General features: G+C 38.7%; 2 protein-coding genes across 5 annotated transcripts in view; one reads left to right on the forward strand and one right to left on the reverse strand.

The window, feature by feature from the left end:
- Positions 1–9268, reverse strand: part of PHKB (phosphorylase kinase regulatory subunit beta) — a 233228-nt gene extending 223960 nt beyond the window's left edge. For 3 of the 4 annotated variants that reach the window (XM_032854566.1, XM_032854563.1, XM_032854565.1), the window contains exon 1: positions 9127–9268. In XM_032854566.1, coding sequence (XP_032710457.1) covers positions 9127–9181 — 55 coding nt within the window. In that variant the 5' untranslated portion in view covers positions 9182–9268. Of the gene's footprint in view, positions 1–6849; positions 6963–9126 lie in introns of all 4 variants that reach the window. The other variant, XM_032854564.1, reaches the window with a different exon arrangement.
- A 201-nt stretch (positions 9269–9469) lies between these two features.
- ITFG1 (integrin alpha FG-GAP repeat containing 1) overlaps positions 9470–15964 on the forward strand; it is a 289345-nt gene continuing 282850 nt past the window's right edge. The window contains exons 1-3 of the mRNA XM_032854567.1: positions 9470–9727; positions 11428–11500; positions 15647–15792. Coding sequence (XP_032710458.1) covers positions 9520–9727; positions 11428–11500; positions 15647–15792 — 427 coding nt within the window. The 5' untranslated portion in view covers positions 9470–9519. The remainder of the gene's footprint in view (positions 9728–11427; positions 11501–15646; positions 15793–15964) is intronic.

The raw sequence follows: 15964 nt of genomic DNA on the forward strand, positions 1-15964 counted from the left end.
CTTATATCTGCCATGAATCTAAGATCTATTAACAGGTAAATCAAATCTCCATATGCATCTTCCAGCTTGAACCAAGAAAAGATACAGCAGAACTTTGCACAATTTTGCAGATTATTCTTCAGAAATAGAACGGCCAATCTGTCATTTTAAAATATGGACAAAGATTATAATGACATAAAATAAGATATATATTTATAAGAATTTACTATATATATACACACAGGAAATCTGTTGAATTTGGCCTCCTTCTAAAAAGTCAGTTGAATCAAAAATTATGTAATAAATGGCAAATGGATTCTAATACATAATCAAGGTGATCACATTTTCTGAATCTAGACTGATGAAAGAGTCAACTTCATAGACATTCATCACTCAACAAGGACCCATGCTTGGCATTATGCCCTGTGTTAAGCATCAGAGACAGACATATAAAATATGGCTTCTGTCATCAACCACTCCCTACCTTCTACCACTCTCCAATCTGTTTTATACTTAGGAGCCAGAAGATCTTCACAAAACATTACTCAGTCTTATCATTTTACTACTTCAAATTTTAAATGTCTTTCCTTCTCACTTACAATAAAATCCAAATTATCTTCAAGGTTTCCAATGCCCTGCCCATCCCAGCCATCTTCTCTCTCCTATTTCTGTCATTCACAATGCTTTGTCCTTTGGCCTTCTCAATGCTCCTTAAATGTCCAGCTCTATCTATCCCCCCAGAACCTAGACTAGAATCTTCATATTAACTTCTCATTTGATTTCCACTTCCTCCTTCAGCTCAAATGTCACTTCCAAAGAAGAATTCACTGAAGTCCCACACTAATGCTGCAGGAGATGGAGAGCTAATGAGTAGTTAAGCAAGGGAGTAACAGATCAGTTCTTTATTTTAGAAAAATAATCCAGACAGTAACTTATAGAACAGACTTGCTAGAGGCGGTATAATGGCAGATGATGGCCATAGGCAGCAAAGTTAAGTAGGAAACAACTAGAAGAGTCCAAGAGAGACAGAGATTGTATATCTACAAGAGCACTAAAGTCATCTGTAGCTCTGCATAAAGTTCCATTGGGCCATGAGCTCTCTAAAGCCAGTATTGTATACTATAAACTTCCTATGACATTAGAGAGACCCCATAAACATTAGTGAATCTGAAATGAGAGAAAAGGGACGAATATAATCAAGATACACATAATAATCACTGCCATCCATTTATGGAACTCTTAAGCACTATGCATAATGAAGAAGGCAAAGGCAGCAGTGGTTAGGAGCAGTGGTTCTGCCAAAGTCTATATCCTAGCTGCATTACTTTATGTGAGTTTACTTCTCTGTCTGTGTGGGTTTTTTTTTTTTAGGAGAAAAGTAATAGTACCTATAGCAAAAGATTATTGTGAGATTTAAATGAAAAGCACCGAAAAGGACACTGCTTGTCACATGTTAAATACTCAATAAATATTAGCTACTAAAATAGTCACTGTTAACACCATCAACATTAGTCTTTATTGTTATTATTAGTACCGCTATTACAACCACCAAGTGCGTCACAGCATTATTTCATCTTCACAAAAAGACTTACAAAGGATAACTATTACTCTACTATCCAATGAGGAAAAGTAGATAAAAAAAACAATTCACACAGTTTATAAATATCATACTGGGATCTGAGCCTAGTAGCATGAGTCTAAAGTCTATATACTAAGCACACAACGACATTGTCTCTCAAAAGGGGCAGGATGGACTCAGGTGTGATAAGTAATAAAATTTTCTAAGCAATATGATTTACTGATCATTTATTATGCTACAAGACCTCTTCCAGGCTCTAGGGATGCAGGAGGACAAAACAGATGAAATCTCTTCTCTCATATGAGACAGGCAAGAGAAGAGAAAAATATCAAACAGCGAGAAGTACACTAAAGAAAATTAGAATTAAGAGTGATGTGTCAGGGGGCCACTTAGATTGGATAGGCAGAAAAGGCCTTTCTAAGGAGACTTAAGCTTAAGATGAGAACCTAACAGACAACCGAAAGGGACAAGCACAAGCTACCAAACAGCAGGAGAGAAGGCTTTCCAGGCAGAGGAAATAGCTATTACAGAGAACCTAACTGAAACAAAATTGTCCCTTAAGCAACCAAACCAAGCCAGTATGGCTGAAAAGCAATAGGTGAGCAATACAGTGTTCCATGAGAAGATTACAGAGTTGCAACATCAGTTGCCTTGGTCACCCAAGGGAAGGGACTGTGGACTTTATGCTTAAACGTAATAAATTATCACAGGAAAGTGACATGATCTGACTTACATGTTTAAAAGAATCTTCTCACTGCAAGGTAGAAAACAGATTGTAGTAAGGGAAAAGTATGAATTCTTTCCAGGCTAGCTCAGTAATTTAGACCAGAGACGAAAGTGGCTTAAACTAGGGAGGCAGGAGTACAGCTGGAGAAAAATAGACAGATTTTAGTATACATTTTTGGAGATGGAGTAGAAAGGATTTACCAATGAACTGAAAAAAAAGGATGAAGATAAAAGGAATAACCTCTGTATTTTTAGCCTGAAGAGCCAGCAAAATAGTAGTTTACTGAGATGAAGAAGATTAAGGGAGGCCCATGTTTCGGGTAGGAATAGAAATTAGAAGTAAGAGTTTGATTTTGGCCAGGTTTCATTTGAGATGCCCATCATATACTCATTTGGAAATGTTCAAGTAGGCACCTGGATCAGAATCAGGAATTCTGGAAGATCCTCTTATCATTTCTCTCACCGCACAGAAGACTGATGATAAAGAAAACATCATGAGGAAAATAGATTTTAGGATGCACACTGTGAGTATTCTGTAACAATGTGAAACAGCGAGACAAGACACTGTACTCCTCATGAAACGATTTCACTTATAGAATCTAAAGCATCATCTCTGCTAAGGATAATGATACAGAGAGAAAGTAAACTTTAAGGTCAATGAGATTCATGCCAGGAGAGTTGAGCCACATTGTATGTCCTCTGTTTCTTAAATCTTATAAGATTACAGGGCAAGACCTACTAAGAAGCGATCAGAGCTCCCAGCAGGATCCAATTTACAAGTGTTTCAGAAAATTCCATCCTACTTGAAGGGAACCTGTTTTATATCCAATATAAGACAAAAATAAAGTCTAACTATACATAAAATAATGACTGCTCTCCCTACTGTCTGACAGGAATTTCCATGGAAACTGTCGTAAAAAATCTCTTTAGACTTGTGTTATTGACAAAAATGAAATGGACTTGGACTCAAATGAGAACCAGATTCTGGGTAATCTGATTCAAGCTAATTGTATTTTAGCATGACAAGTTTTCTTAATCAAATGGCTACCTAGAGGCTAGATATCAAAATGAGAGAGATAAGCAAACTCATCTGTTTTTGTAGAAGTCCTATTTTTAAATACTTATCAGTGATATTATAAAAGATCATGTTAGGAAAGATAAAAACTAAAATCTATTGGGCAGCTACTAAATAGCAAGTGTTTTACATATAACATCTTATTTAATCCTCACAATAATTCTTCCAAGTAGGTTTTATTACCCTTATTTTTATAGAGAAAGCAGCCAGTTCTCAAAGATGTAAAGTAACTTGCTCAAGATCAAACAACAGTAAACAACAAAGGCAGGATGAGATTCAGGTTTAGCTGAACACAAAATGTGTACTCTTTCCTTAGGCTTTTCAAAGGGGCTATAACCCAACAGTGGTCCAGGAACCCAGGTATATGGTATCTCTAAGCCACAAGAAACCTTTTGATTAATTGTCTGTTACATTAGGCTGAAATCAAGGCTATCATATAATGCCTTTAAAAAGAAAAAGAAAAAAAGAGAGAGTCAAACATGTAAAATAGAGTTGAGTTATGCCCAGAATATATAATAAAACTTTACCAGGTACTGATATGCTCATCAAATCAAATTGATAAAAGGAAATTAATCAAAGAACCTAAAAAGAAATCAGGAAAAAATTCAAGTCTTATGCTGATAAACTCACTTAGATGCTGGTAAACTTAGGGAGCCAAGATAGAGATAGGCTACTTCATTTTAAGGAGTAACTTTCAAAATTATTATCTAAGAATAAAAGTAAAAACACTTCTTAGCTCACTACAAAATGCTGTTAACAATTACTACTAATAATTCAACCACAATACCAATGTGACTGCTATTGCTGACTAGCTCTGTTAACCTAACATATTGTATAACTGTAGCAGTCACATGAAAAATGGAGGCAATCTGAGGAATGGATGCTATACTCCTTTCCTAATTTGATAATTTATTTTGCTGGTGGAATTTTCCTATAAATTCAAGGTCTTGTATATTTTACTCCAAGGTTCTTTAAAGAAAAACCTGTACCCCCAGATACCTCTTTGGATTTAAGTAGTCGAAACAAAAGAGATGATATTTAACCATAGCACTTACGGACACATTAGCAGTCAGAGCACAACTAAGCATGCACACACAATAAATTGAGTAAAGAGTGGGAATGAAGACAAAATAATAGAAATAAATTCAGGAGAAATAAAGAGGGTTACAATACATAAAACAATCTAGGTACACTAGAAGTTAATTTTCCAAAATCAAGGTACTAGCTTTCATTTTTGGTAACATCGGATAGCATCTAGCCAAAAACACCAGGGAAAAGCTCAGCTGTCAACCAAGGTCATGCTTCAGAATAACTGTTAAATGAAATTATTCCTTTTTTTAGATTTATTTACTTAATTATTTGACAGAGAGACAAGAAAGCAACGGCATGAGCAAAGGAAGAGAGAGAAAGAATCCTCAAGCAGACTCCCTGCTGAGTGCAGAGCCTGACACAGGGCTTGATCCCAGAACCCAAAGATCACGACCTGAAATGAAATTAAGCCAGTCGCTCAACCAACTGAGCCACCCCAGCGCCCCTGAAATTATTCCTTAAAACACTCTTCTACAATGATAATGTACAAGAAATCACAATAGGGAAAATAAATCATTTCCAAAGCAGTATTTCTCAATTAGTAAATAAATTATAAATGCAAACCACTCAGAGTGTTTAGCAGATAAAAGATTTAAGGAGATTTTGGAGTCATTATTAAGTTTTGGTTAGAGGAACCCCCCAAAAGTGTAAATGTTGAAAGTAATTCACAAGGAATCAGGTCTTTAACATAGCTTAAAACTGTGAAGTTTGGTATATTTCTATTTTGTCTCTTGGTGCATTCTATTTCAATTTAATGATATGGTACTGGAAATGCTTCTTGTATATGAAGCATCTGTATATCAAATACCCTATGTAATGCTAAAGCACAGTTCTTATGTTTTGAAATTTTCAGGACTATTGATGCATAAAAGCATATCTTTAGTATTCTCTTTCCCTATAACTGCTGAATGACTTTGCTAATGCTGGAAACCCACCAAGCCCTTACTAGGAAAGCCAAAATGGAAAACAGAGCCTGGTGCTTAAAATACAGAAAACACAGTCCAAAGATATATGTCTTCTTGTTCTCTTAGTTCAAAGATTAAACCAGAAATCAACTGTCAATGTTATATATTATATACTATTTTGCTATTTAGCAGATGACAACTGAAGACAAGGATCATTTTCATTCCTTAAGATGAGCATTCTTTTCTGTGATTTTTCCTTAAGCTCCTTCCTATTTCAAGATTTTGCCAAAACAGGAATTAAAATCTAAATGGAAATAAAGGTTTGGGCTTCATTGTCAGGGTTTGGGCTGCCTCATCTCACATTTACCTGTTAATGAGTCCTGAGGCTGAATATTCTGCTTAAGGCATATTTGAGACGAAAAGCAGCCTCTTGCCAAAAGGCTTCTCCGAGAGTGTTCACACAATGAACAGATTTTAAATGGCCAAGGTGGGTCACTACATACAGAAAAAAGCCCTAAAGAAGGCCTTTCCTTCTTTTGTAAAGCAAGACTAGATACAGCCAAAGACCTGAATTCCTAATGAGAATACAAACGTGGTCTCCATTGGATGCATGAACTTCCTTGCATATGTTTTCCAAATCCTAGGGACTCATGAGGGAAGCAATCAGCTTTCATCCAGCTTGCAAAGGGTCTCACCAACATGTCCAAGAGCCACTGTGCCAATGTCTCCTCCAGCCCTTATACCAACATGCCAAGGGGTAGAAGGCAAAGCACATACCCTTGAAACATAATAGTCTGGGATCTGGGGCAAGTTGTTTTACCTTTGTGAGCTTCCATTTCCTGTCTATGAAATCGTATTTACAAAAATACCTGCTTCACAGGGGCACCTCAGTGGCTCAGTCAATTAAGCATCAGACTCTTGATTTCACCCTAGGTCCTGATCTCAGGGTCGTGAGATGGAGCCCCACACTGGGCTCTGTGCTGGGCATGGAGACTTTTTAAGATTCTCTCTTTCCCTCTCCCTCTGCCCCTCCATCCACCTCTCTCTTTAAAAAAAAAAAAAAGAAAGAAAAAAAAAGAAAAAAAAACCCTACTTCACAGATAGTAGATGAGGAAATAATTGTAACACTAACCAAAAATTTCTAATTTAAAAAAGTTACTTCCATTATCCAAGAAGATGATAATCACTTAAGAAACTTTTTAGGTACCCATTTTACAACTGAGGATCCCTGGCACTGAGGTTCCCAGACCCTGGTCACATATTGCTAGAGTAAAGACAGGGGCTCCTCTCTACACTTCTCACGCCCTACACAATAACACTATAGGCCACATTCAACATATAGTACAAACTTGAGTCTAACAAAACAGAAATGATGCCAGGCTTGGGCCCACCAAAGAGGAAATAAAACCAAGATGATATCATATGGTTGACACCAACCTTCAGAAACAAAGGTATTTAAAATTACCAAGTGACCCTTTTGGGGTCTACACACTTACCAGACCTTAAGAAAGCTGGAGGAGAAGAGACGATGGCATCAGGTGAGCTGGCCATTTCAAATTGTTGACTCTAATCATAAGCGTCGCAGGCTAAACTACAGCAATTTTCAAAACTGTTTAGTGAAGGTTAGAAGCAATCAGCATTAGATTAATTGAAAGCAGTGTGAGCAGTTATTAACATGATGCAGTGTGCAACAAAGGCAATAATCGAGGCTCATTATAATTTTATTTTTTTTAATGACTTGAAAATTTGATTTTCTTTGCTTTGATAAATTACATTTGCTTATATGGATGAGGCAGAAAATATATACTATCCACTTATTAAACATTACACAAGTGTAGCATCCTCTATTGAGCAGTGAAGTGATTCGCTACTATGTAACAATGCTCAGAACTTTGCAGTGGCATCTATCTCAGAGTCAGGTTATATATTTGAAACTAAGCTCAGTTTATATATTCTTCTAAAAGTAACAAACAGAATCAGGTTGATTGTTTTTAATAACATAGGAAGTCAATAATTCATGCAATAAACTTTATAGTCAACACTTTACAGAGTTAGAACCTGAAACCTCAACTAATTTGGAAGAATGACTTTAAATACTATCTTTTACTACCATGATATAAACACACTGTAACATCTAACATTTATACTATGCACTTAACCCCTTTGCAAATGAAACTGGACTTAAGTGACTGCATTCAACAAAAGTTAAATCCGATTTTTTTTTTTCTCACTTAAGAAAGGGAAGGTAGGTTTTCAAAGCTTACTGTTATGACATGCAATTCAGAAAAAATAAAGCCTGGAGAAGAAAATATACCCTATATGCTTATTAAGAGAAAAGAGAAATGCTGTAAAATAGACGTTGAGGGCAGAGCTCAGTTCCCTGGAAGAAAACTCAGGTTACTCTCTTTGACCAGATGTGTTCAATACAATTAACACTTTTTATAGCCCAGGTAGACATTGTTAGTGGTCAATCAGTATTTCAATATGACACAAAAATTTTAAAAATTGTCAAACAACAATACATGTGACTAATTCGAATAACTGTAATGACTCTGAAATGTACTAAGGACTACTTGTTAAAAAATTCTCTCATACTTTCCTGGTAGTTTTGCTGTAACCTAAGTAAGTAGTGCAAAACTTTTTAAGTAAAGTTTAAAAACGATGAAATTGGCAAGGAAGACTCAATGACTTTCTCCTGTATGATTTATGAAATTAGACACATTTTTTAAATTAAAAAAAAAAGGCAAACCACACAACAGACAACTAAAAAATACATAAATTGAAAAAACCCCAAACATAATGGGGCATATTAGCTGAAGAAAAAAAAAAAATTCTCAATATCAATGCAAACACAGTCTGGTTTTCTGAGGGCCATGCCTTTCCTTGCTTAACATTAGCATCTCTCAACACTGACCTATAATAACGTCAATCCTTTAAAAAGGAAGATTCTTAATTGAACACTTGTCATTCCACACATCTTTTCTGTTTATAGGCACACATTTAGCTCAAGATTATATCCAGCCAGCCAAGAAATAAGGGAAGTTTCAATTCTATCTAGAGGAGTGATCAGCCACAAGTGCTAACTTCAAAGTCGTGACTTTGCAATTTGAACAAGTCAGTTCAGGACACTTCCAACTGTTGTAACTGCCTGCGCAGCGTCTTCTGACCCCAGCGGCTTTGGATGTGGGAGGCACCACTGGGAACTATGAGTCCTGGGGCCACTTGCCCAGGGAAGGGGCCCGCTTCCTTCTGAGCCCTAAGCAAGCTCAACGTGACCCCCTTCACAGCGTAAGGCCCTGTCCCCCCTCGATTCGTGCCTCATAGAAAACTCACAGAACTTGTGAAGAACGTAAAAGGGAGATATGAAATTAGGCAACACATTTCTGCTGCCAGTTTTCTAGGACCAGATCATAGTCACATCTAAGAATGAAGCTGATTTTTGAGGGAGGACGCAGTCCCCCCCAGGAAACTGGCAGCCACCTGATTTCTAAAGACTCGAGGCTTAGTCGACACCACCACCTACTTTCCGAGGGGGGGACACATACGAAATAGCATTGGGGAAAAACACATGTGGTAAAGTTGGGGCCACCACCAACTGGTGCGGATGGGGGTAGACATGAGCAAGAAGGCCACGGACCGCCCTCTGCTTTCTAAGGGGACACACGCGGGCACAGGTTCAACCCCAGAACCCCCACCACCCTCCCGTCCAAGGCGCTTGAGGGGGAGCAGCACCCGGGTGCTGGGGAAGGGGGTGGCGCTCCAGCCAACCAAACCTGAGCGCTTGGCCCGGGCTCTTCGCTCCAACACCTTCCAGCTCACTTCAGCCATGAGCCCCGCCAACCCCACCACCGCTCTCGGGCAGCCGCCTTAGCCACCGCCCCCGGGGCCGCCTGTCAGCTCCTCCCGGCCGGCCCCGCCCCCCACCCCCCCGCGCGACACTGTCGAGAGGCGCGCCGGCCGGAAGTGAGCGCAAGGGCGATTTTCAACCTAGTTCCGCGGCCTCCCAAGCGCCAGAGGTTTAGCTCTAGGGGAGAGTGAGAGGGGAACCGGTGGCGGCTCGTGCGAGCACCTCGGCTGTGCGATTTCTTTCTCGGCCGGCGGCACGGTGCTTTCCGGCTGCCGTCAAGCACGGCACTGGGCCGGCGGGCGGGGGCCGAGGGGCTGCCATGGCGGCGGCGGGCCGGCTGCCGAGCTCTTGGGTGCTGCTGGCGCAGCTGCTTGGGGGGCTCGCGCTGCTGGGAGTCGGGCCGGTCCCGGCGCGGGCGCTGCACAACGTCACGGCCGAGCTCTTTGGGGCCGAGGCCTGGGGCACCCTGGCGGCCTTCGGAGACCTCAACTCCGACAAGCAGACGGACCTCTTCGTGCTGCGGGAAAGTCAGTGCTTGCCCGGCCCTCCCTCTGTCCGCTGTCCCTGTGCCTCTCCCGGTGTTCCCACACCCCTAGCCCGGATGGCCAGTCCTCCTGCATTTCCCAGCCCTTCTCTCCCAACCCTGTCTCTCCCTTAATTTCCAGCATCCTTTGCAGCTTGCCCGTTTTCTCCATCTTTTCCAGCCCCGGATGCTGGCCTGGCCACCCCACAGTTTGATCTACCTACAAGAGCCCTAGAAACACCCCAGGGTTTTGTGTTGTTCCTGAGAAGCCTGAGGCCTTCACCCAAGTACCCTCTGCTCCCCATGCAATCACCTGCTTTCCCAAGTCGTTCCTGATTCCCAGGAGTCTTTTTAGCTTCCCTCTGCCTTCCCTCCCCAAATCCCTTCATTCCTTTCTGCTTTACTTCCTTAGATATTGCTTCCCCTTTAATGAACTGGGAAAGATGCAACTTGACAGTTTCTTCTCATACCTACCTCCTCATTTGCCTTATTCACCCGCCCCTCCCTTTTTCAGGGTCCCAGCTTTGAAGCTACTGTATCCACTTTCGTCCCTCCGCCCCCTTGCCCCCGCCCCCCGCCCTGTGCCCTATACACTTCACAGCTCACACAACCATTTTGAAGGGACCATTGATAAACCCAGTGTTTATCAATGTTTAACTGCGGATTCTTCTCCCTCCTGAGCTGTGTAGTCTTATGAGCACCTGACCTTTTCTTCACTTTGGTCACCACCCTAATCTTCCAAATCTCTGCTTTCCTTGTCAACTTGAGGTTCTTAGGAGTTCTTTGCTTTAATCATCACTAAACAAACTTTATTGTAAATCTTGATGCTGACAATGGATATTAAAGGGTCTTAACATTTTGAGTACCTACAGAACTGGGTAGATCAAGGCCATGAAGGAAGGAGGTGAAGCAGGTTTATACAGAGCTTAACAGGATCTTGGTCCAGGTTTTTTGTGGCTCTTACAAATATACCAAAGCCTCTTGTGGACTGTGGATAATTTTCCTATCTTTGTATGACTATGTATTTATTGCAAGAAGGGTGCATACTGCCAAACCTGTAGCTATTCCATCCAAACTGAATTCAGAAAGTTGGCTTGGGTTTAATTAAGCACTTTCAAAAGTGTGTTCCAGTGAGTTCTCATGAATGTATCCAGTGAGTTCCAGTGCATCAACTTGGGTGATGGTTCCATAGAAGCCACAAGAGGAGGACCTTAGAAGATTCAACTTTTTCTTAAATATGTAATCATGTCCTTGTTACTAGTTAGATACCTACAGTAGGAGTTTCTGTTTCCTGGGGCAATGCATCTGTGTGATAAACTCACAGCTTTATAAGAGGTCATGTTGGTAGGTTTGGGGAGACAAGGCTTGACATATACTGTAGGTAAAAGGCATGTTCTTTATGTATTCTTTTAAGTCACCTGATCTGATTCCTGGCAGAAACCATTGGCCTCAGTTTGTTCTGATCAGCCTCATTTTCTATGTTCATCCTTCCTGTTTCTGTGCCACTTTAACACTGAATTTGTGATATACTGTTAGGTATTCCCATTCCATCAGACAAGTAGGACTCACCTTGAGAGGGCAGAGGAACTGGAGTAAAATAAAAGTTTTTTTGTTAAGAACAGCACCCAGAAAGCATTTTGTAACCACTGATTAGAGGTTTTACCTGGAAATATTTCTCTAATAATGTATATTCACTTCTTTTAGGAAATGATTTAATCGTCTTTTTGGCAGACCAGAATGCACCCTATTTTAAACCCAAAGTAAAAGTGTCCTTGAAGTAAGTACAAATGTATATTTTCCTGTAAAAACAATCATTGTTGTAATGATTGATATGCAATAGCTAGTTGAATTGTCTTTGAATCAATTTTACTCAACTATGTTGACACAAAACCACTAGTTATGAGGTATGGGTAGCAAGTGATTTGTTAGGAAAAATATTGAGTATACCAAAGTTTAAAAATTACTTACTTTTTAAAAAAATAAATATGTTTGAGTAAATTAGATTTGTTCCTGCATAAACATCCTTTATTCTCTTGCAATCTAATACCCCTTCATGAATGTGTTGGAGATTGTCCCTCATCCTGAGTGTGCACATGGCACCAGCTCATTCACAGGTTTGTTAGGTCAACTATGTGTTGAGGGTGGGAGGGGGCCTTTATTTGCACTGGGAAAAGGTCAGTGATCTCTGTGCTCATTTCTTTTTGCTTGGTAAGTGGTGGGTTTTTTAAGGTTTATTTTGAAGGAATTTAAATCAAGCTGAATTTTAGATTTGTTCAAATAATAGTCCTTATTTTTATTTTTTATCACTGACATGGCCTGAAACTCAGTGATTATCATCAGTAATGAGCCAGCACAGTTTTGAAACATCAAGAAGCAAGAATTGATTGATGACTGGTTCATGGAAGAAAAAATGAGTTAGTGCAGACTAAAGTGGAAACTTCTAGAAAGTTACAGGATTTCAGTGACCTTGAATATAATTTAGGTGCAGGCTTTTAAGTTTGAGGACACAGCATTAACAAGAGATAGCAGTAAGCATGTTGTGAAGTGGAGATGGAAAGATTTACTTAACTGAAATGGATGGTATACTTTGGAGAGTTATGGACCAAGAAGATGAGATCAGGGAGGACTAGGAACCTATGATAAGGTTATCACAAAGTGTTTGAACTGAATGCCATGAAAAGTAGGGAATCATTACAGGTTCTTGTTTAAAGGAAAGATGAAGGAGCGCCTGGGTGGCTCAGTTGTTAAGCTTCTGCCTTTGGCTCAGGTCATGATCCCAGAGTCCTGGGATCAAGCCCCAGGTCAGGCTCTCTGCTCAGTCGGAAGCCTGCTTCTCCCTCTCCCACTCCCCCTGGTTGTGTTCCCTATCTTGCTGTGTCTCTCTCTCTGTCAAATAATAAATAAAATCTTATAAAAAAAAAATAAAGGAAAGATGAAAAAAATGGTATTTTAAGTTGATTTACTTGTTAACCATTTACAGGGTGAATTGGTTTGTAGAAAGATGAGAAATTACTTAGGAAACAATTTAAAAAATATTTAAGTCCCTTTGTGGGCTAATGATTGCTCAGACTCTATAATATTTAAACTCAGACATTTGTTAAAAAAAAAAATCTTGGGGTGCCTGGGTGGCTCAGTGGGTTAAAGCCTCTGTCTTCTGCTCAGGTCATGATCTCAGGGTCCTGGGACCAAGCCCCACATCAGTCTCTCTGCTCAGCAGGGAGCCTAATTTCTACCCCCCACCCTGCTCCTCCCACCAACCTCTCTGCCTATTTATGATCTCTGTCAAACAAATAAATAAAAAATCTTAAAAAAAAAAAAAAGGACCTTGAATTAGAACATTGAGAGGAAAGTTTTAAATGAACAAACAGGAACTGTCCTTCTTGAGAAATTTTCCTAGTAATAAATGTCAGCATGCTTGGCGTGGGCAGGGAACAGTAGGTAAATATTATATACAAGAAATGACCTGCTTGGAAGTGATTTTTCTTGGAAAGAAATGTTTGAACTACAAAGGACTAGACTTCTACCAACTTTAAAAAAAAAAAAAGGCAGTTTGTTTCATTTTCTTTGATTAATGCAGTGTTATTCCCCTTATTATTTCTCTTTTCTTCCATTTCCTTATTGCTATTTGTTTTGGCTCTCTTGAATATTCATAATTTTCTTCAAAAAGTGGAAATATCATACTTAATAGTATGGCACTAACAAGCTGATTGGAAACTTTGCATGGTGCGACTTATCTCCTGTCTTGCCCTGTGGGTATGTTCCTGGATGCCTGGCATCCAAGGAATAGGATAGAGCTGGGGGCAAGAGTCAGATTGTTCCTTCTGTAGACTTACTATTAACATTCTGTTTTTAGCGTAGTCCCAAACCTTATCCTTTGCTGTAAGTTAAATCTGTAATCCCTGGTTAATAAACTGCTTGGTTCTTGTCTTATTGAGAGAGAGGGACAAGGGACCATCACTGACAATACAGACTTTCAGATAAACCTGTTTTCAGCCTCTTGCATCACTCTTGTCTTTCATAATTTCTGATGACTGCAAATTCTGAGCTTCTCAGTTGTTCTTCTGGGCAAAAACTTTCATTCTTAAGCCTTTTTCTTAAAACGTTTTAGCTTATAGTTTTCTTGTGCTCATAAGTCAGTTAGCATTCCTTCCACTCCCTATCTCCCTTTATGATCTCTTTTTTTTTTGAGGGTTATATATTTTTAAAAAACTTTTATTCAGTATCATTTTAGTCGGTTCTTTGAAAGAAGAAAAGAAAAACGCATATGTCGGGGCGCCTGGGTGGCTCAGTTGGTTGGGCGACTACCTACAGCTCAGGTCGTGATCCTGGAGTCCCGGGATGTAGTCCCACATCGGGCTCCCAGCTCCACAGGGAGTCTGCTTCTCCCTCTGACCTTCTCCCCTCTCATGTTCTCTCTCACTTTCTCTCTCTCTCTCAAATAAATAAATAAAATCTTAAAAAAAAAAAAAAACACATATGTCAATCTCATATCTTTAAACGTTCTACTTCTTATTTTTACAGCCATAAAGAAGCTGTGCATTTGTGGCCATATAACCTGATTAGGTTAAATTCCCAACTAATCCTTTGTAATACATTCCTGTCTATTCTAGCGTACTTTTTGCCCTCAAATCATGAATATATTTAGACAGGTATTAATGCCAACTATGTTCAGTATGTGTTACTGAGTATGCTTCTGTATGCACATGCAGATGAAGAGACCTCCACAATTAGATACAGTTTGCTACATCGTAGCATGGGTGATTGCTGTAGCATCATTTTTAAAAACCAGGTATTTTCATGGAAAAACTTAAAGTATTGTTGGAATTATTTGAGGAAACTAGCATTACCAAAATGATTTTATCAGGATGAAGTTTAGTTTTAGAGGCTGACACAATTTGAATTTCAGCTATTCAGTTTAATTATCAGCTAGTTAGCTAGTTAGTTTTAGCTTTTCGCTTTAGCTTTTTAATCGCTCCAGACCTCAGTTTTCTAGTCAGTTCAATGAGAATGATAATTCAGGTGATAAAAATTATCAGTTAATAGCTATTAAGCATTGATGTAATGTATGGGACATAATAGGTAGATGCATTATGATACTATTGTTTCTCTTCACTCCTCTTAACCTTGCTTAACCTTTTCAGTATTTTTCTCATTTTCACCCTAAATAAAATCTGTTATATATATTTTTAGATTCTTGATGCCATTTACAAAGTAATTATCTCTAGTCTATTGGAAAACTTGCTATCTTGCTATTTGCTCTAAGTGGAATTAAATAAAGATTGAATTTAAGGCTTGTTTTTTGGTTGGGTCATTCAAATGTTACAAGAAGACATGTTTTAAGTTTTCAAGGTTAATATAAATAATTTCAGAATTATTTCATTATTAAAATATAAAATTAGGTATGTATGTTTTGATAGCATATTGCCAGGTTTGATAAAAAGAACTTATTTACCATTGTGAATCTTGAATATTTTTCAAAAATAAAATGATTAATCTTCACATCTGCATTAAAATAAAAAATTAAATATTTTACAAATAATAAACTTTTAACTAATAAAATGACAGTGATACCCCTTATTGCCTTAACAGTTGATTATGAGCCTCCATTTCTTATAAACCAGCCAAATGCATTGGTGTCCTTGACAAAAGAACAAAGTAAAAGGACTATATTAGCTAGTGTAAGAACATAAAACTGTGCTTTCTTTTGAAATATTTCAGATTTGTCTCTGCAGTCATCCTGAATTATTTTGTAGCTCAAAGAGGCCTAAGTATATGAAGGATGATAAATTAAAAAAGAATGAAATGAGAATCAGTTCTGTGATTTTAAAGTTTACATTGAAAATATTTGTCTGTAGTACAAATATTAAGGTGTCCTTTTCCATTATAGCTTGAGTCGATACCTTAAAATGTTTGTTTCTTTTAGGAATCACAGTGCACTGATAACGAGTGTAGTCCCTGGGGATTATGATGGAGATTCACAAATGGATGTCCTTCTGACATATCTTCCCAAAAATCATGCCAGCAGTGAATTGGGAGCTGTTATCTTCTGGGGACAAAATCAAACATTAGGTGAATTTGTTTTTTAAGAGTTTTTAATGTTTATCACTGGATATTAAAGGAAGAATATGCCCATTATTCTTAGGTAAATATAACAAAATATTGTTCTGAAATCAGTTCAGTAATGAATTTCTTAAGAGTCAGTAATTGTCTATAAAAAATTTCTGATTTTTCTTTTTCAGTC

Source organism: Lontra canadensis, unplaced genomic scaffold, assembly GCF_010015895.1.
Source record: "Lontra canadensis isolate GAN:19392208 unplaced genomic scaffold, GSC_riverotter_1.0 scaffold8, whole genome shotgun sequence".
NCBI lineage: Eukaryota > Metazoa > Chordata > Mammalia > Carnivora > Mustelidae > Lontra > Lontra canadensis.